The 15324-nt window shown below is 62.3% G+C and overlaps 3 protein-coding genes across 3 annotated transcripts; 2 read left to right on the top strand and 1 right to left on the bottom strand.

The window, feature by feature from the left end:
• Window positions 1–94: 94 nt before the first annotated feature.
• Window positions 95–3270, top strand: CHLRE_01g038800v5 (uncharacterized protein). The gene is made up of 8 exons (XM_001690074.2): window positions 95–347; window positions 478–574; window positions 760–851; window positions 1065–1135; window positions 1370–1482; window positions 1615–1670; window positions 1788–1835; window positions 1960–3270. Exons 1-8 carry the CDS (start codon window positions 228–230, stop codon window positions 2245–2247), a joined length of 885 nt encoding a protein of 294 aa, XP_001690126.2. The 5' UTR covers window positions 95–227; the 3' UTR covers window positions 2248–3270.
• A 384-nt stretch (window positions 3271–3654) lies between these two features.
• CHLRE_01g038750v5 (uncharacterized protein) lies at window positions 3655–6710 on the top strand. The gene is made up of 9 exons (XM_001690072.3): window positions 3655–4047; window positions 4144–4216; window positions 4335–4432; window positions 4585–4662; window positions 4862–4908; window positions 5168–5230; window positions 5447–5519; window positions 5714–5803; window positions 5970–6710. Exons 1-9 carry the CDS (start codon window positions 3958–3960, stop codon window positions 6072–6074), a joined length of 717 nt encoding a protein of 238 aa, XP_001690124.2. The 5' UTR covers window positions 3655–3957; the 3' UTR covers window positions 6075–6710.
• Window positions 6711–6712: 2 nt separating this feature from the next.
• Window positions 6713–15224, bottom strand: CHLRE_01g038700v5 (uncharacterized protein). Its single transcript, XM_043058762.1, has 16 exons — window positions 14897–15224; window positions 14311–14584; window positions 13681–13898; window positions 13117–13275; window positions 12799–12857; window positions 12491–12633; window positions 11935–12108; window positions 11442–11728; window positions 11089–11262; window positions 10667–10771; window positions 10341–10424; window positions 9921–10079; window positions 9555–9754; window positions 9152–9296; window positions 8586–8659; window positions 6713–8352 (listed from the first exon to the last, which is right to left on the bottom strand). The coding sequence occupies exons 1-16, from the start codon at window positions 14987–14989 to the stop codon at window positions 7791–7793; spliced, it is 2910 nt and encodes a 969-aa protein (XP_042928676.1). The 5' UTR covers window positions 14990–15224; the 3' UTR covers window positions 6713–7790.
• Window positions 15225–15324: the final 100 nt, after the last annotated feature.

Genomic DNA, 15324 nt, shown 5'->3' with positions numbered 1-15324 from the left:
GCAAGAGTGCGGGCGGGGCAGGACGAGTTCCCCATGTTTCCGCATGGGGCCATTCACAAACCTTCTGGTTATTCCGACTGCAGGGCCAAATTGCTTTTGTAGGCTTAGGCCTAGTTTTGTGCGCATAGAGAGAGAACTATCCTGTCTCTGCAAGAGCCTTCACTTTGACTGTCGCAGTTGCGCCCAGCAACCTCTCCGCTTCTCATAGTTTTGACAGTAATCGATCCATGGGGAAGCCAGTCGCTGAGGCACAGCCCAAGCCTCCCCCGGCACCCCTCTCGACCCTCGTGTTTGGCGATTTTATGTGCACGTCCCTCTGGGTGGTGGCATCAAGCTGCTTTGCAGAGGTATGCCTGATATGCCTGAAGCCGCTGTCAGCATGGGGCGGGCAAGCGCATGGCGGCTGAAAAGGGGGGGGTCCCTGTTGGTTTGGCACTCGGTGTCGAGCACTCCTCCCGTGCTCGGACTTCACCGCAGGCGAGTGAATACCTGGCTGAGCAGACGGGCCTGGATGAACTCGTGCTGGGTATCGCCGTCCTGATCTCGGCCCTGACAATCTTTGGGCCGCTATGTGGTGCGTGCGTGGTGGCGTGCAGCTGGGCCAAAGCGCAACGCGCGCGGTAGACTGGGGTCGGTTACACAGTACCGGTCGTGGCCTTATCGTAGACCAGTTTAACACCTGAAGGCGGCGGTGCAGGCTGTTAACCCTGTCAGGATTTCCTTACCGGAGTGGCTGAGGCGACCACGGCACGCCTGCAGGTATTTTCGGCGGCGCGTTGTTCAACCCTATCAACAGCATTGCCCTCCTCAGCAGCGGATCTGGGACGGCCACGTCCCACCTGCTCCGAATGGTGCGCACCCAAACGGTTGGACTGCACCCATCCTAGCAGCAGAGTCTACGTTGATGGTTTGACACTTCATCTAGGCTACTGTGGTGTCAGCAACTTGGTGTGACCGCCCCTGCCTCTTCACGTCTTGCGTTCTTACTGGACAAGATGCTGTCAACACTTCTTAACCTGCACCCCACTCTTTCCATCCGTCCAACCCTGCCCACGTCCGTGTAGTGCGGCCAGCTGGCGGGTGCGATAGCGGGCAGCATCTTCGCCAAAACGCATCTACCGGAGTTTCTGCAGGGGTGAGCGGGCAAACGAAGCTTTAGCACGGAATGGGGCGCGAATGCTGTGTCTACTTGTGAGGATTTACAGGACAACCTATGCATGGGCGGTGCCATCGAGGCCGGATGATTCGTGCTCCCTTTGGGGTAGAGTCACACAATGCCCTAGTGCTACAGACCGTGTCGGTAGAACGGTTACATAACCACCCCGCATATAAGGCTGCCGCGGCGGCTGTGGCTGTTGGCGCCCTGCAGTAAGTTTCACACGCTGTCCGGCGGAATCAAGGAGGGCGTGGCCTTTGAAGTGGGCTTCGCCGCGGAGGGCACCTTGAGCTTCGTGCTGAACTACGTGTTCCTCATGTCGCTGGGTGAGTGCGTGCGCAGCCAAAGCAAGGTAATGCCAGCGGGAGGTGTCAAGGCAATTGCTGGAGCAAATGGGCGTGTGCTGTGCTTGGATGGCCAGGAGTTGACATGTCCCTTCCTTGCCTGTTGGTCAACAGAGGCGGAGAGCTCGCTGCTCAAAACGTGGACGCCCATGGTATCCACAATTGTACTGGTGAGCGCCTATCAGCTGTCGGGACGGGCAACGGTGGGCTTGCTGGTGCAGTGGCTCCAGGCGAGCTTCATGTGTGTGCCTGGTTGACAACGCTTCCATTTGCATTGCATGCAACAGAGCTGGATTGGGTACTACTTCACCGGACCGTCACTGAACCCGTTCGTGGTAAGCCCTGGTTCACCGGTGCCCCTTGCATGACAGTACTGTCAGCACTGTTAGCATATAGCAGACTAGCAGGGGGCGCCCGACTAGATTGAATACCCCAACTTGTGTTGTCTGGAATGCGCAGAGCTTCTCCTGGCACATGCACTACAAGCGCCAAAATGACATCGAGCATTTCCTGGTCTTCTGGAGTGCGCCCATCCTCGGCGCCGTCTTCGCCGGCCTGGCGTACTCCTTCCGGCACAAACCGCCGGCTGCGCGAAAGCAGCGGAGGCCATCGAAGGCGGCTGTGGCCGCGCGCGCGCAGCAGACGCGGCAGGCTGTGGCAGCGCGGGAGCACACAAAAGAACAGAACAGCAAGCACGGACACAGCAGCCACAACTCGCAGCAACAGTCTGGAAAGGAGCTGCGGTGACGCAGGTAGAATGCGTGGAGGCGGGCCGAATGAGAGACAGCATTGGCAGGGGCAGCAGCGGCTGGTGCTCGCCGTAGCGTCCATGTTGATAACTGGCATCCCGCAGCCGAGGAGCACCCATAGGCACCACCCAGGCCGGTAGCGGTGCAGTCGTACCGGGCTCCTGCGTCACCGCCCATATTAGTCATTCGGTTGTAAGTGTGCACATTGTTTGGACTCAGTCGAGCATTGTTTAGCGAGTCTAGTACGTCGGCGGAGCTTGTCCATGTGGCGATTCGGCGTTGGCCGCTCTCACGCCAGCCTGACAATTCTTGCGCACGGTGACATGGCCGGGCCACCAAGACCTTTTACGGGTGCTTGAAAGGACGCTAGCCCCAATGATTGATGACCAAAGGGGTTTAGCGGCCTGGCGTGCTTGTTGAGGTATTAGCAGAGTAGTATTAGCTTCTGGCCAGATTCGAAGGTCCGGTCATGGTGAAATGGTTGCCACAACGGGCATGCACGACGGGCATGGTATGAGAGTCATCACTTATCACGTTGAGGCTTCTGGGCATGCACGCGGCTGAACACGAGCGGCTACATGCGAAGCGCATCAGGAACACTGCGATACGGTGAAAGCGAAGCACCAACTACTGTACTTTTGGGTGGGACTGTCATTGGGTGAATCAAATGCACCGATCGTGCACGTTGCCCATGTTGCGCCATGCGCGTCCAGCTCTGTGACGATATCGCTCTCGTGCACTGCTGTCCATGGTACTTAGCTTACAGTAAGTCTGGCAGGCTTTGCAAGGGTTGGCACGAGCTGTTTGGACGGGGAAATAGCGGTGGGTAATGCCGATGTGGGGAGGGGGCCACGGGAGGGGGGCGTGCTTGAGACGCACGCTTGGCCATGGCGCCGGTGGCTGTGTTTTTTGCCTGAGTTTGCTCGGCGTACAAGGTTGTGACCAAATGAGAACGGCCGCACCGTATCTATGAGGGCCACTTAGTCTGAAAGCTTATGCAACTCGAAATTCCGCTACCTGATGCTAACTGATGCCACCGCATGTACCGCACCAGCTGGGCCCAGGTTGTTCGTGCAAGCCTCGGGGACCCAGGTGGCTATCGCAGTCGCCTCAAGCAGCGTCTGTACTTAGCTCGGGAATTCAGTATGCCAATGCCTGAGGGCTTACGCACAGGCACAGCTCCAAGGTGGCAGCCCAAGCCTCCGCCGGCACCCCTCGTCGCCGGTCGCCCCTCACGACACACCTGCACAGCGTTTTCGTATGCATGTCCCTCGGGTGGTGGCAGAAAGCTGCTATGCGAGGTTATGGCTTGGGGCATCAGGAGTATCCGAGGTTGGGTTGGCTCTTGGGCGTCCCATGAATCCCTGGGTGCCAAAGGTTCCATCTACTTTCACAAGATTGTAGGCAAAAGCATTTAACTCTGAGTATGGAAGGATTTTTGTGAAAGTATCGGCGGGTTTACCAAAACTAGCAACACTGCAACATTTCCTTCGAGTTCCCGTAAGCAGCAGCAGGTTTGATACCTGAGACTTGCTGCGCCTTGTATATACACCCTATATTGTAGTTCCCGACTCGAAGCACTTGCTAAAGGAGTTGACCGAGGTTTGCCTGTCCGTGTAGACTACATAGTTAAGATATCCCATACAATCGCTAAGCAGTAGCTGGTTTGCCATCCTTGCGGAGTTCGCGGGCAAGCGTCGCGGCAATAATGGCTGACACGCTCCGAAGCCAACTCGAGGCGGGGCCACGCGACTCGCTTTTGGACGTAATTCTCAATCGAGTCCAAAAATCTGGGAAGGTATGTCGGAATGGAGGGGGGTAAGCTCGCGCTGCCCCTACACGGTACGCGTGGCTTTGCCGCACCTTTGACACCCGGCCCACCTTGCTGTCGCAGACCGTCCTCACCACCCGGATTGTCTACGTGGCACGACTAGCGCAAAGGCAGAACAGCTCGGATAGCGTAAGAGGTGCGCACTGGTCACGCACCTGAGTTGCTGCTTGCTGGGGAACGCGCCAACCAGGCAGACAAGGGCTTGCCCCGAGGGACAACTTACCATCTGGCCTCTTCTTTCATTGGTGTCGCAGCGCTTCTGTCCAGGGTGATAGAGAAGCACAGCTCTGTTGAGGGAGAGATCACGGGGTTCCTGCTGGTATACCCGCTGTGCTACATTCACGTCATCGAGGTATGGGCGGCCGGATAGGGCATGGGTGCTCTGATTCTCGGGGTCCATGGAAGGCAGGCTCACCTGTTTTGTGCGGGTCACGAACGCACGCAGGCACGCACGTCCATCATGGCAATCACCTCACGTCACACCCACACATGTCGCTCTTGCAGGGCAAGACGCCGCAGCTGATGGCGGTCCTGCGGGAAGTGCTGAACCACGGGGCAGACGTGCGGTTGGCGGAGACACGGGTGAGGCAGGGGTCCCGGGCGTCAAGGAAGCCGGTGTCACAGTACCGTGTTGCACGACGGGTGCGCGATTGAGCCGCTCCAATAAAGTGTTTCATGTACTTGGCGGACGCTGCAAGATGTTTGAATGCATGGTGGCGCGGAGGCCTCGGGGCCTTTCCTGGGCGTCCTGCTTAGCGCCACGCATGTTGTGGCCCTGCAGGTGGTGTCCAGCTGCGAGGACGTGCCGGGGCGCCACTTCAACGGCTGGTGAGGGGGTTAACTGTGAACCAATGCCGTAAGGAAACAGTCGCGCTGGTGAGGGAGATCCAGAAAGAGGGGGTGCCATGCGTGCCCGTCCAGCACACAGCTGCGTATGGGAAGGGTGCTCCCGGCCGCTTGGGCGGTAGCAGTCGGCAACAGACCCTTGCTCTGGGGGGGGGGAGGGCGGTCAGGTTCACACGGCAGCGTGCACGCACACATAGGCCCTTTAGCAGCTGCCTGAATGTGGCTGCCCCCACCGCTGCAGGTATGTGGCGTACCTGCCCTCAGGCAGCACTGTGGAGTCCATGGACCCGCTGGACGCGTTCGGGTGCGTCTCGCATGCAACGCGTTTGCAGGGTGTTGATGCACCCCAGCGGCTTGCTTGTGCCGAGCTTTTGTGCTGGGAGGCGCAATAGTCCGCGGCAGGGCGTGAAGCATGCGGAAGGGCCGGGGAAAGGCTTCTGACCACGCGCTGTCGCATATGGTAAGGACGGTCCATGCAGCAGGGGCGGCGGTGAAGTGGCGCTGTGTGTGGTCCCTGCAGGGCCGTCAAGGGCGCCACCGACATCAACACCTTCCTCCGCAAGGCCGGGCCGGAGCTGCTTGCGCCCATGGACGTGAGTGAGGCTGCTTCGGCTCAGTGCCCATGGTGACATGCCGCCAGCCCTTAATGGGGGCAACATACTTCCACCGCACGCTCCGAACAACTTGTGCGTGCTACGCTAATCTGCCATATCCTCGTTGAGGTCGGGGCAGGCCTCATTCCGCGTCCTAACTCCCACAGCGCCTCTGCCCGTGCGTATGTGTGCAGCCCGAGACGCGCCGCAAGCTGAGCAACGTGGACGCGTCGCTGGAGGACGTGCCGGCGCAGGAGCTGGTGCTGTCGCTAACGCCCACCGAGGTGCGTGAGCTCCTGCTGGATTCCTAGCACCTGGACAGTGGGCGAGCGCGAGGCGACTGGGTGTTTGGCAAGGGCCGTGTCACCGTGCCGTCCACAAGGACTACGATCCCTTGTTACTGGCACTTGCCTGATGAGGGGTAACAACCTTTACCGGTGCTCTGTGCAGGACGCGCCCACTGTGGCAGAGTACCTGGACATTTTTGACGCGCCTGTCAATGTGGACCTGGAGAGCGAGCAGGTGTGGCCCATGCCGCCGCCGCTCAAATACTAAGCGGGGGGCTAGGAGGCCAGGAGGCTGGTGCAGGTTGCGGAGAGAAGGGGCGATGGTGCGAGGCGGTGGCTGCGGCCACAGGTGTTGTGCGGAGGTGGAGGTGGAGGCGAGGAGGATCAGGCCAGCGGGGTTCGCTTGTCGCAGACAAGGGTGTGCGAGTGGACAGGGTTAAGGCAGGTTGGTGAATTCCCGTTGGGTGCAGCTGATTCTCAGACCCCAGCACATGGCAAACAACAATTTGCGATGGCAGTACATGAGCGCGCGACTGGTCCAACGCGGGCGTTGCTGTACCGGCAAGTTGCTGGCTGGCTGGAAGTTTGCAGACGAGGGTGGTCTGCGTCGCTTTTAAGTCGAGGACCCGGGTGTGTGTACCGTATCCTGGAGTCTGGTCGAGATGTGTGGAGGCTGAGCGCAGAGTATGGTTCGGCACCGCCGCACCAGTGTGCTTAACCTGTGCCGCTGTGGCGCACTGACAACTCCTCCTGCCCACTTCGCGTGGTCCATCGCACTGACATTCTGACAAGCCGTAGCCATGTATGCAAGGGGCAACCCACCGGATGCCCAGGTCCAAGTGCCAACGGCCAAATGGTGAAGGGAGCACGGAGGACGCGCAAATCCGCATCAGTGGATGAGAGCTTACGCGAGCATAAGAGTCACAGGAGGCGTCCGTGAGCCCGGCAAGGGACAACTTTCAATACGGTGCTCGCTCTCTTCAAGGGTCCGATGCCCATTCACACTTCCCTGTCCACGCGCAGCCAGCTAGTGGAATCCAGAGCAGGGTGATTGCATTCCAAGTCACAGGCTCGTAAACGCGTCAGCACGTCCCTCTTGTAACGATCAACACATTGCTCGCGTGTGGAGACGCCGCGTTGGCGAGAGCCACGGATGGCCCTAACACACCATGGGAGCATGTCGCACCCGTGGAGGGCACTGTAACCAAGGCAACTTACTGACAGCCTCGAGGCCAGCCGCATGTGCTGGCCGTGCATCACTGCATCCTATCCTGGCTTCTCTACGCAATGCGCATCTCATCACAACAAGGAGGTGGTTGCCTTAGGGAGGCAGGAAAAGGGCCCTCCCGGGTCGTTATCAACCCAGCCACCTTGACGCGGGCGCCTACTAAGCACACGCCTCTATGTTGGGGGCCTTTGGCATCCCCGCAAATCCGGACGTGGCCGGTTGGGTGGGGTGCACAGTCCGTGCTAACCTGCAGCTAACAAACTAGTCACGTCACTCGCCGCCAATCGACACGTGCACCCTCAGCCCCACGCCCTGCTAGCGCCGTTCAGGCTCTCAGCCCGGCCCCGCCGCCGGCGGCCATCACAAAAAGCTCGTGGGCGGACTGCGTGGCTGCCCATCAGATCTCTGCCTAACCCACTGTGACTTGACGACCGCCCGCCACTCTCCACGCTCCTGGCGCTTTGGGGGTTGTCGGAATCATGAGATAGCATACGCTATGCCATGTTGATGCTATTTGTCCGTTAGCACGCTCGGTTGTAATACACATGGCAGTCGCCTAGATGACCCGGACCAGTACAATATCCCTTTCCTCGCCCTCTGCCATGTGCATGCCCCTTTCTTAACTGCATATCACTGCACCCAGCACACACGCCTGCATGCAGACGAGTGTCAAGCACTAATAGCTAGTACGCTAACGAGACCTCCTTACAGCTTCCGATGTACAGTACCCCGTAGCCTAACCACCTGCCACCTCCTTCAGCGGCCTGTCGGCAAGTTGACACTCCCAGTTGGAGATGTGGTCCGCAGCTCAATGTTGCCCGCCCCGCCGCCCCCGGCAATGGTACCTGGCCCGCCGGTGCTGAGCATTCCAAAGCCGCGGCCCGCCGCCGCCACACGGCGGCTCAGGTTACCAATGGTCGCGGCCGCCGCACTCGCTGACGTGGCAGCGTCTGCCGCCTGCCCAGCCGCCGGCGCAAAGGCGCTAGCTGCGCCCGCGACCGACGCAGTGGGCGTGTCTGCGCGGATCCCAACTTGCCCCGCTGCCGCGGAGCCGCCTGGCCCGCCGCCCTCCCCTCCTGACCCGGCCGGCCCGCCCGCGCCTGCCCCCGTCGTGGCCCGGCTGCCGCCCGCTCCGCCTCCGCCTGGGCTGAGCGGGGCGTGGCCGCTGCCTCCTGAGCCGCTGCCGGCGGTCCCTGGCGTGTGCACGGATATGTTGAGGCCGTCTGTGGTGTAGTGGCCGGGCATTCCGCTGTAGCGCTTCTCCAGGGCGTCAGGCAGCAGGTCGGCGCGAGTGATCATGCCCACCACCTCGTGCGCCCTGTGGGTGACCGCATGAGGACACAGGACACACAAAACACACACACACACACACACACACACACACACACACACACACACACACGCATATGCATAAAAGGGTTGGATACACGCATCTCTGCGGCAGGATGCTGACGCAGTGCCAAGTGCAGCTGCAAGCCTTTGAATTGGAGGGCGAGAAGAAGCAGTCGCGGGAGCAACGGAATGCGCTGGGCGGCCGGGCATGGCACGCACCTTGGCACGACGCAGATGTGCCGCAGCCCCAGCGTCCGCAGCAGCTGGTACACCTTGGACAGTGGCGCGTCCTCCTGCGCGGTAAACACAGCGTCCGAAAGCGGTTGCCGCAACCACCAGCATGCAGAGGGCGCAGTGAGCAGCAGGTAGCGCATGGCCTCGCTGCCAGGCGAGGCGCCCCAGCGCAGGCGCGCAGGGGGGGCCCACCTGTGCCGCACGCGCCTGCTTCCACCGGCCTCTGCTTCCATGGCTGCCTCTGGGGTCCACGTTGGCGCCGGGACACCCCGCTCCCTCCCCCCTGACGCCCCTCCGCCGGTCGGCAACACCGCGTCTGCTATACTACTGTTCCTGGCTACGCCATCACTTCATCATCATAAATGTAATCCCCCTCCTGCCACGTGCCTGTCCACCCGCACCCACAACCACACCCCCCGCCCCCCGCCCCCCCCGGAATAAGCTGCCTCTCCGCGCTCACGCCCCCGCCCCCCGCCAAATGGACATCAACTGCCTCTTCCCGCACCCGCACCTGCACCCGCTGACTCCGCCACCCGCCGCCTCACGCCCACCTGCACCACGTGGTAGCTGGTGTTGAGGAAGGGGCCCAGGTCCAGGAACAGATCCAGCACGTCCTCGCCCAGAGCCCCCGGGGCCAGCACGCCGTCTGCAGACCCCTCCGCAGGGTCAGACATGGGCTTGGAGAACTCGGGAACACTGCCGGAGGCGGAGGCGGACGGGCGGAGACGCGGGGGCGGGACGGGCGCAGTTAGCGCGGCAGGAAGCGGATAAACGCGGTGCTGCGTGGACAGCTCAGGCATGCGCTAATGCAGATATAAAGCTTTGGAAACCTTCATGGCTGGCAGGACTCGCACTGCCTTGTACCGACTCGCTATTGTATCAACACGACACAGCAGCACACGCACTACCAAACACGGCCACCCAAACATAACGCCCCGCACGGCCAGCATGCACCTGTAGGACAGCGCCGCCCTGCTGCTGCTGTCGTTGACTGTGGGCGAGGGCTGCATGCTGCGGCTGCCGCTCCCCAGCAGCGTGAGCAGCTGCTGCCGCAGCACCACGCCGCAGATGAGCCGCTCGCCGTCCGGGCCGCGGTGCAGCACCGGGAAGCCGTTGTGGCCGTTGGAGCGCAGCGTCTCCACTATGGAGCGAACCTGCATGGGAAGGGGAGGCGCCGACAAAGTTTGTCTGCCGTACTACACGTTCACGGCACGGGCATGCTTAATCTTGAGCCAGTGGGGCCGCTGGCCTGCTGCCCGGTGCCTGATGCCCGGTGCCTGATGCCCGGTGGCGTTGCGGGCGCCTGCTGCCAGCGCGCACCTTCTCCACCCGGTTGAATGTGACGGGCGGCCGGCCGCAGCACTCCTTGGCCGTGATGTGGCGCATGAAGGCCTCGGGCTGCGGCTGCAGGAAGGGCAGCCCCTTGATCTCCATCTGCACCTCGTAGATGGGCTTGATGCCCGTGCCGTCGCCCACGGCCTGGTGACAGGGTGATAGGGCGTGGCGACAGGGTGGTGGGTTGGTGGGGTGGCGGGGTGACAGGGTGGCGGGGTCATGAGAGGTCACGGCGCAAGGAGCGGACATTGGGCGCGCGGGCCTCTGGCGTGTATGGCGCGGATTTGCAAGGTACAACCAGGCGACACGTGTAGGACTGCAACGACGTCATTAACATTTTTACCGTCTCTGCGCCCTCGGCCATCAAACGCTTCGGGCCCCGCCCTGCCCCTCGCCGCCTCCCACCTTAGCCACCAGCAGCACCAGCATAATGAGCGGCAGCAGCGCCAGGTTGTTCGTTAGCTCCAGTAACAACACACATGTACACACCTGCAGCACGCGACGGGGTGGCAGGGAGCACATGTTGTGATGTAGGCTAGCCAGCAGGCGCGCCCTACCTGGCACAGACCCCACCTCCCCAGCCACCACCACCCCATCACGACGCCCAGTCCGCCACGACGGCAGCCAGTCAGTCAGTCCGTAGCCGCCACGCCAAAACTTCAAAACCTCGCCCACCCGCCCGCCCAAGCAGACACAGCACCGCCATCTAAATCTCCGCTACCGTGTCTCACCGTCATTCGCATGGCGCCCCCCAGGAAGCTCGCGGCCCCCAGCAGCGCGTACGTGCCCTCGTCTATGTAGTGCCCCGGGTGCATGTCCGCAACGAAGATGCCGACCTGAAGGGCAGCAGAGGAAGCATCCCGGGCCAAGGTCAGTACCGTACTACGGCACATTGGGCACCGTAACCTGCATCCTTCAAGGACGCACGGAGGCGAGCGGACGCCGCGGCGGTGCGCTGCAGCATGCGCGCGCCACATCGTGCCGCGCCGTGCGACCGGAACGCGCTAGACGTCAACAACCCAAAGCGCGGTCGCACCGCAGCGCCGGGGCAGCAGGCGAGCCCGTGCAGAGCCCATACGTGCTCTGATTACAGCCCTTTGTGCTCCTTCCCACCTGCTCTCTAACACACACGCGGACACAGTACCCCGCTCACCAGGCGGCCGTAGGCGGCGCCGCACAGGATGCTGGGCACGAAGAGGCCGGTGGGCGCGAATATGCCGTACGTCAGGGCGGCTAGGAAGTAGAAGATGGTGGTGAAGGTGAACAGCGCCGCCACTGTGTACTCGCGCTTGGTCTTAGACGCGAACAGGTTGCGGATCGCGTCGTCCTGTTCAGCAGCCGTTGTGAGGCATTCAAGGCAATTCATGCCATCCAGCCACACCACCACCACAGTTGGGGCTTGTATCTACAACCTACGCTCCCGCACCCCTCCCTGCACCCCAAGCCCTCCCTCCGGGCCCCTCCCCGCCCCTCCCCGCCCCTCCCCGGCCCTCCCCGCCCACCCACCTGCGTGTTGAAGAACAACGTGGCCAGGTCGTTGTAGTAGCCGCGGCCGCCCACATGCCGGCAGCCGAACTTCACGAAGTTGCCGCTGTGCAGGTCGTCAGTGCGCGGGCAGGCGCCCTCGGAGCCGGGCGGGCAGGCGGTGCAGGCCACCATGAGCGGGACCACGAAGGACAGGGTGGAGGTGAGCACGCTGATGGCCAGGCCTTCAAGCAGCCGGCCGCGGCGGCCCAGCGGCGCCAGGTTGCGGCGGCGCCACTCGCTGAGGCGCGTGTTCATCACGATGAAGCCTGGTTGGAGGGGGAAAGGGGAAGGGGAAGGGGAGTGCGGAGGGCGGGCAAGGGAGGACACCAACCCCTCGCAGGCGGCCCCACAGGGCCTTCCAGCATTCTATTCAGGCCCGGCTCACCGGACGCCTGCCAGAGCCACACTCCCAGCCGGGGCACGCACACGCTGATGCACATGCATGTGTGTATGAGACACGCACGCCACGTACCCGAGCCCATGAGCCCCCCCAGCACGCCCAGCAGCAGCATGGGCAGCAGCTCGAAGAACTCGTACGTGTCCTGGCCCTCCTGGATCTCAAAATAGATGAAGCCGCCGGATCCAAAGAACCCGCAGCCGTTGGCGCTACACGCCTTCATCAGCACGCGGATGGCCACCGACACCACTGCGGCAAGGGGGCGTGTGATGGGGTCGTGGGCTGGGTGTCAGGGCGTCAGGTGGATATGGCTGCCATTCCGTTCCATTCCAATCCACACCAACTACACCCCATCCCCGCACTTGCGCGCTTCAAACCCTAACTCCTAAGGCAACTGGCAGGCCATGCCGTCGCGCCCCCTGCACCCTCCGCCCCAATCCCCACCCCCTTTCACTCACCGCCTCCCTCCGCACACGCATTCCCTGGTCTTCCTTTGGTCCCACACCCCCGTCTTGGTTCCTTTGGACTGGAGTCCAGTACACCACCCGCACGCCCACGGGCATCCCCACAGGCAACCCCGCCCCACCCCCCGCACCCCACCCGCACCCCCAGCTCCCACCGCCACCCTCACCCGCGGTGGTGAAGAAGGCCAGCCACAGCATTTGGTTCTTCCACCAACTCGTCATCTCCTCTAGCGCGAACAACACGCCACCCACGGGCGAGCGGAACGCCGCCGCCACGCCCGCCGCCGTGCCGCACGCCACCATGTCGTACCTGTACGGCGTAACGCACGGAAAGTCAGTTACCGTACAATCGCAGTTGGTGTGCGGACAACTGTATCAAGGCTGGTCGTCGGGGCGTGTAAGGACTGGGCGTAGCACTAGAAGGCAGGAATGGGTGACATGCGGGGCGCCGTATACCCGGGTTGCTCGGGCTCACCGGTCGCGGTCATTCCAGAAGTTCCGCATCCAGGGCAGCCGCGCTGAGCCCGAGCCGCCCTGTGCGAATTAGCGCGGTTGGCAACATGAAGTGTGACTCAGACAACCCAGAGCAAGGGCAACTGCAAGAAGCCAGGGGTCTCCCTTACCTTTGCTGTCACGAGCCCTCGCCGTCATCCCCACCAACGGTACCCACCCTGTTTCTCACCACACGCACCACCCTCCCCTACCCGGTCACCCACCATGCCCGCCGCACGACAAAAACGATCACCCACAAGCCCACACCCACCCAACTCCGGACGCAGGACGCCAACCGCACCTGGCTAATGATGGCGGCAATGGCCGCCCCCGCGTGCACGAACGGCCCCTCCTTGCCGATGGCCAGCCCGCCCGCCACGCTGCCTATGGCGCCCAGCACCTTGGCCGCCAGCGTGTTGAAGTGGAAGATGTGCGGCACGTCCACGCCGTTCAGGTAGGCCTGGCGGCAGGCGGGACCAGGGGGAGCGTGGTGTCGGGGAGGGTGGGTTGACACCAGTGAGGGGAGGGCCGAAGCCAACGGACGCGGGGGTTGCAGGTGCAGGGGACGGCGGCGATGGTACGGTGGAAGGCGCCTGGCACGCCAAATCAAGCATCGGGCCTTTCAACCACACCTCATACCCAGTGCGTTGCCCTTGCTCCCCTGTACATCGTGGCACCCCCACATGCAGCGCTTGCTCGCAGTCGCGCAACCCCCACCACGGCCTTCCCGCCCCACCACTTCCCCAAGCCGCCTCCACCTCCACCCCTGGTTCTGGGTCCTGGTTGCTTTGGGATGAGAGTAAACTACCCGCCCTCCTTCCCCCTCCCCCTCCCCCGCACCCTCCCCCGCACCCTGCACCCGCACCTTGACATCCGCGATGCCGCTGCCCGCCGCCGCCGGGCCCACATACAGCGTGATGGCCACACTGGCCCCCACCAGCGCCGCATTCATGGCGGTGTAGGCCAGGTAGGAGCCCAGCACGTCGCCCCGCTCCATGATGGTGAGCGTGGCCCAGAACTTGAAGCCGCTGATGTTCTCCACCGCCAGGTTCACGGCGAAGGCCGCCAGCGCCGTCACCACGCCTGGGATAAAATGGGGGCGGGGTGCGAAGGCGGGTGGGCTGATGTGGAGGGTTCATTCCAAGCCCACATTTGAACCATTCCCAACCCAGAACCCATCGCGGGGGTAGTTTATTCAATGGGGGTTTGCGGGAGAGAGGAGGGGGAAGGGCTGGAGAAGGCGGGTAAGGAGGTCCTGGGCTCCTCTCCACGCGGTTGTACGACCTGCCCCCCGAATCACAAGTCACTCGGAGCGACGCACCCGCATAGACCATCCCGGAACATGTTCATTCAGAGGGCATCCGCCCCAACCGCCTCCCCCAGTTCCTTACACACAGTCACACACACGCACGTACACGCACTGCCGCCCCATTTTCTCCAGCTCCAGCTGTCTGCCCCTCAAAGCCTCAACACATGCGTGCCCGGCGCTGCTCACCAACAGCAAAGCACACCAGGTACTTGTTTGCGCTGTACAGCAAGCTGTCCAGCGAGGAGCTGGCGGCCTGATCGGCACGATACACCGTGTCGTCGTACTCCTCATAGTCCAGGCTCTCGAACGATTTCCCGACCCTGGCTGCCGGATCCCCCGCGGCTCCGCCGCTGCTGTCCTCGGCGCGGCCGGCGGCTGGCCCGCGGCTGACTTTGCCTATGGACGCAAGCAGCACTGCTGGGCTCAGGTGCGCCTGCTGGCCCGCTGTACTGCTGCCCTTCTGCAGCGTTTACAAGAACGGTGGAGGGGTATGACTCAGCAGGCGACGCATGCGATTGCTTCATGTGAGACAACTCAAAAGGGGATGCGGTGGCGCAGGTGCGCGGCAGTCAAGACCATGGGCTCTCACGACACGTGTGCCAAACCCCAAGCTTCTGCAGGTTCGCACCCCGCGCCAACAAGATGAGTATTTTGGTGGTGGTAGGGATCACGCGCTCTGTCGCGGGGCCCCGCTGAGGCTGTGCGCGCAAGCAGCGACCCCGCCCGGGGTGGTTGGTGGGCCTGGGTTTCCGGCGGGAGGAGAACAACGCACCGGAAGAAGTGCCTGGGTTTCCAGGTCCTCCTGCCGAAGTCGAGCGCTACCATCGATAACCGAAGTCCTCGCTGGGACAACGCCGTAGCTCATCTCCTTGGGGGCTGAAGGCTGCGACGTGAGCCCGTGCTCGGACAAAGCCTCTTGCGAGTCTAAACTAGAAAATGAGCGCTGTCGCTGAGCGCTATATTTGTAGCGCTGCATATCTGCCTACTCAACATACCCATGTTTCTAGGGAGCTGTCCAATTATGAAGGGGAAGCAAACGTTGTTCTACCTGTTGTGCTGCACTCTAACACAAGACTGCCTATCAGTAGCATTGGATGAAAAATCTGACATTCTGTTGATTGCATTTACATTCGATCAGGACTTTGCGGGCGGTTTTGCAGCGATTCGCGCGCATGCGCTCATGCGGGTTTGAGCGGGGCT

This window comes from Chlamydomonas reinhardtii, chromosome 1, assembly GCF_000002595.2.
Source record: "Chlamydomonas reinhardtii strain CC-503 cw92 mt+ chromosome 1, whole genome shotgun sequence".
In the NCBI taxonomy this organism is placed as follows: domain Eukaryota; kingdom Viridiplantae; phylum Chlorophyta; class Chlorophyceae; order Chlamydomonadales; family Chlamydomonadaceae; genus Chlamydomonas; species Chlamydomonas reinhardtii.
The sequence above is the reverse complement of the archived record's forward strand: the minus strand, read 5'-3'. Positions and strand labels throughout refer to the sequence as shown.

What these genes read in the sequence shown, in the direction of transcription:
- CHLRE_01g038700v5 (XM_043058762.1), bottom strand. Translation starts at nt 14,989, where the DNA reads ATGAGCTACGGCGTTGTCCCAGCGAGGACTTCGGTTATCGATGGTAGC. An exon ending in AAACCCAGGCACTTCTTCCG is followed by an intron (nt 14,585 to 14,896) that starts GTGCGTTGTTCT and finishes TAAACGCTGCAG; the next exon opens with AAGGGCAGCAGTACAGCGGG. An exon ending in AGGGCGGCGCTGTCCTACAG is followed by an intron (nt 9,297 to 9,554) that starts GTGCATGCTGGC and finishes CGCCTCCGGCAG; the next exon opens with TGTTCCCGAGTTCTCCAAGC.
- CHLRE_01g038750v5 (XM_001690072.3), top strand. Translation starts at nt 3,958, where the DNA reads ATGGCTGACACGCTCCGAAGCCAACTCGAGGCGGGGCCACGCGACTCG. An exon ending in CAGCTCGGATAGCGTAAGAG is followed by an intron (nt 4,217 to 4,334) that starts GTGCGCACTGGT and finishes TTGGTGTCGCAG; the next exon opens with CGCTTCTGTCCAGGGTGATA. An exon ending in GGGCGCCACTTCAACGGCTG is followed by an intron (nt 4,909 to 5,167) that starts GTGAGGGGGTTA and finishes CCACCGCTGCAG; the next exon opens with GTATGTGGCGTACCTGCCCT.
- CHLRE_01g038800v5 (XM_001690074.2), top strand. Translation starts at nt 228, where the DNA reads ATGGGGAAGCCAGTCGCTGAGGCACAGCCCAAGCCTCCCCCGGCACCC. An exon ending in CGTGTTCCTCATGTCGCTGG is followed by an intron (nt 1,483 to 1,614) that starts GTGAGTGCGTGC and finishes GTTGGTCAACAG; the next exon opens with AGGCGGAGAGCTCGCTGCTC. An exon ending in CGTCACTGAACCCGTTCGTG is followed by an intron (nt 1,836 to 1,959) that starts GTAAGCCCTGGT and finishes TGGAATGCGCAG; the next exon opens with AGCTTCTCCTGGCACATGCA.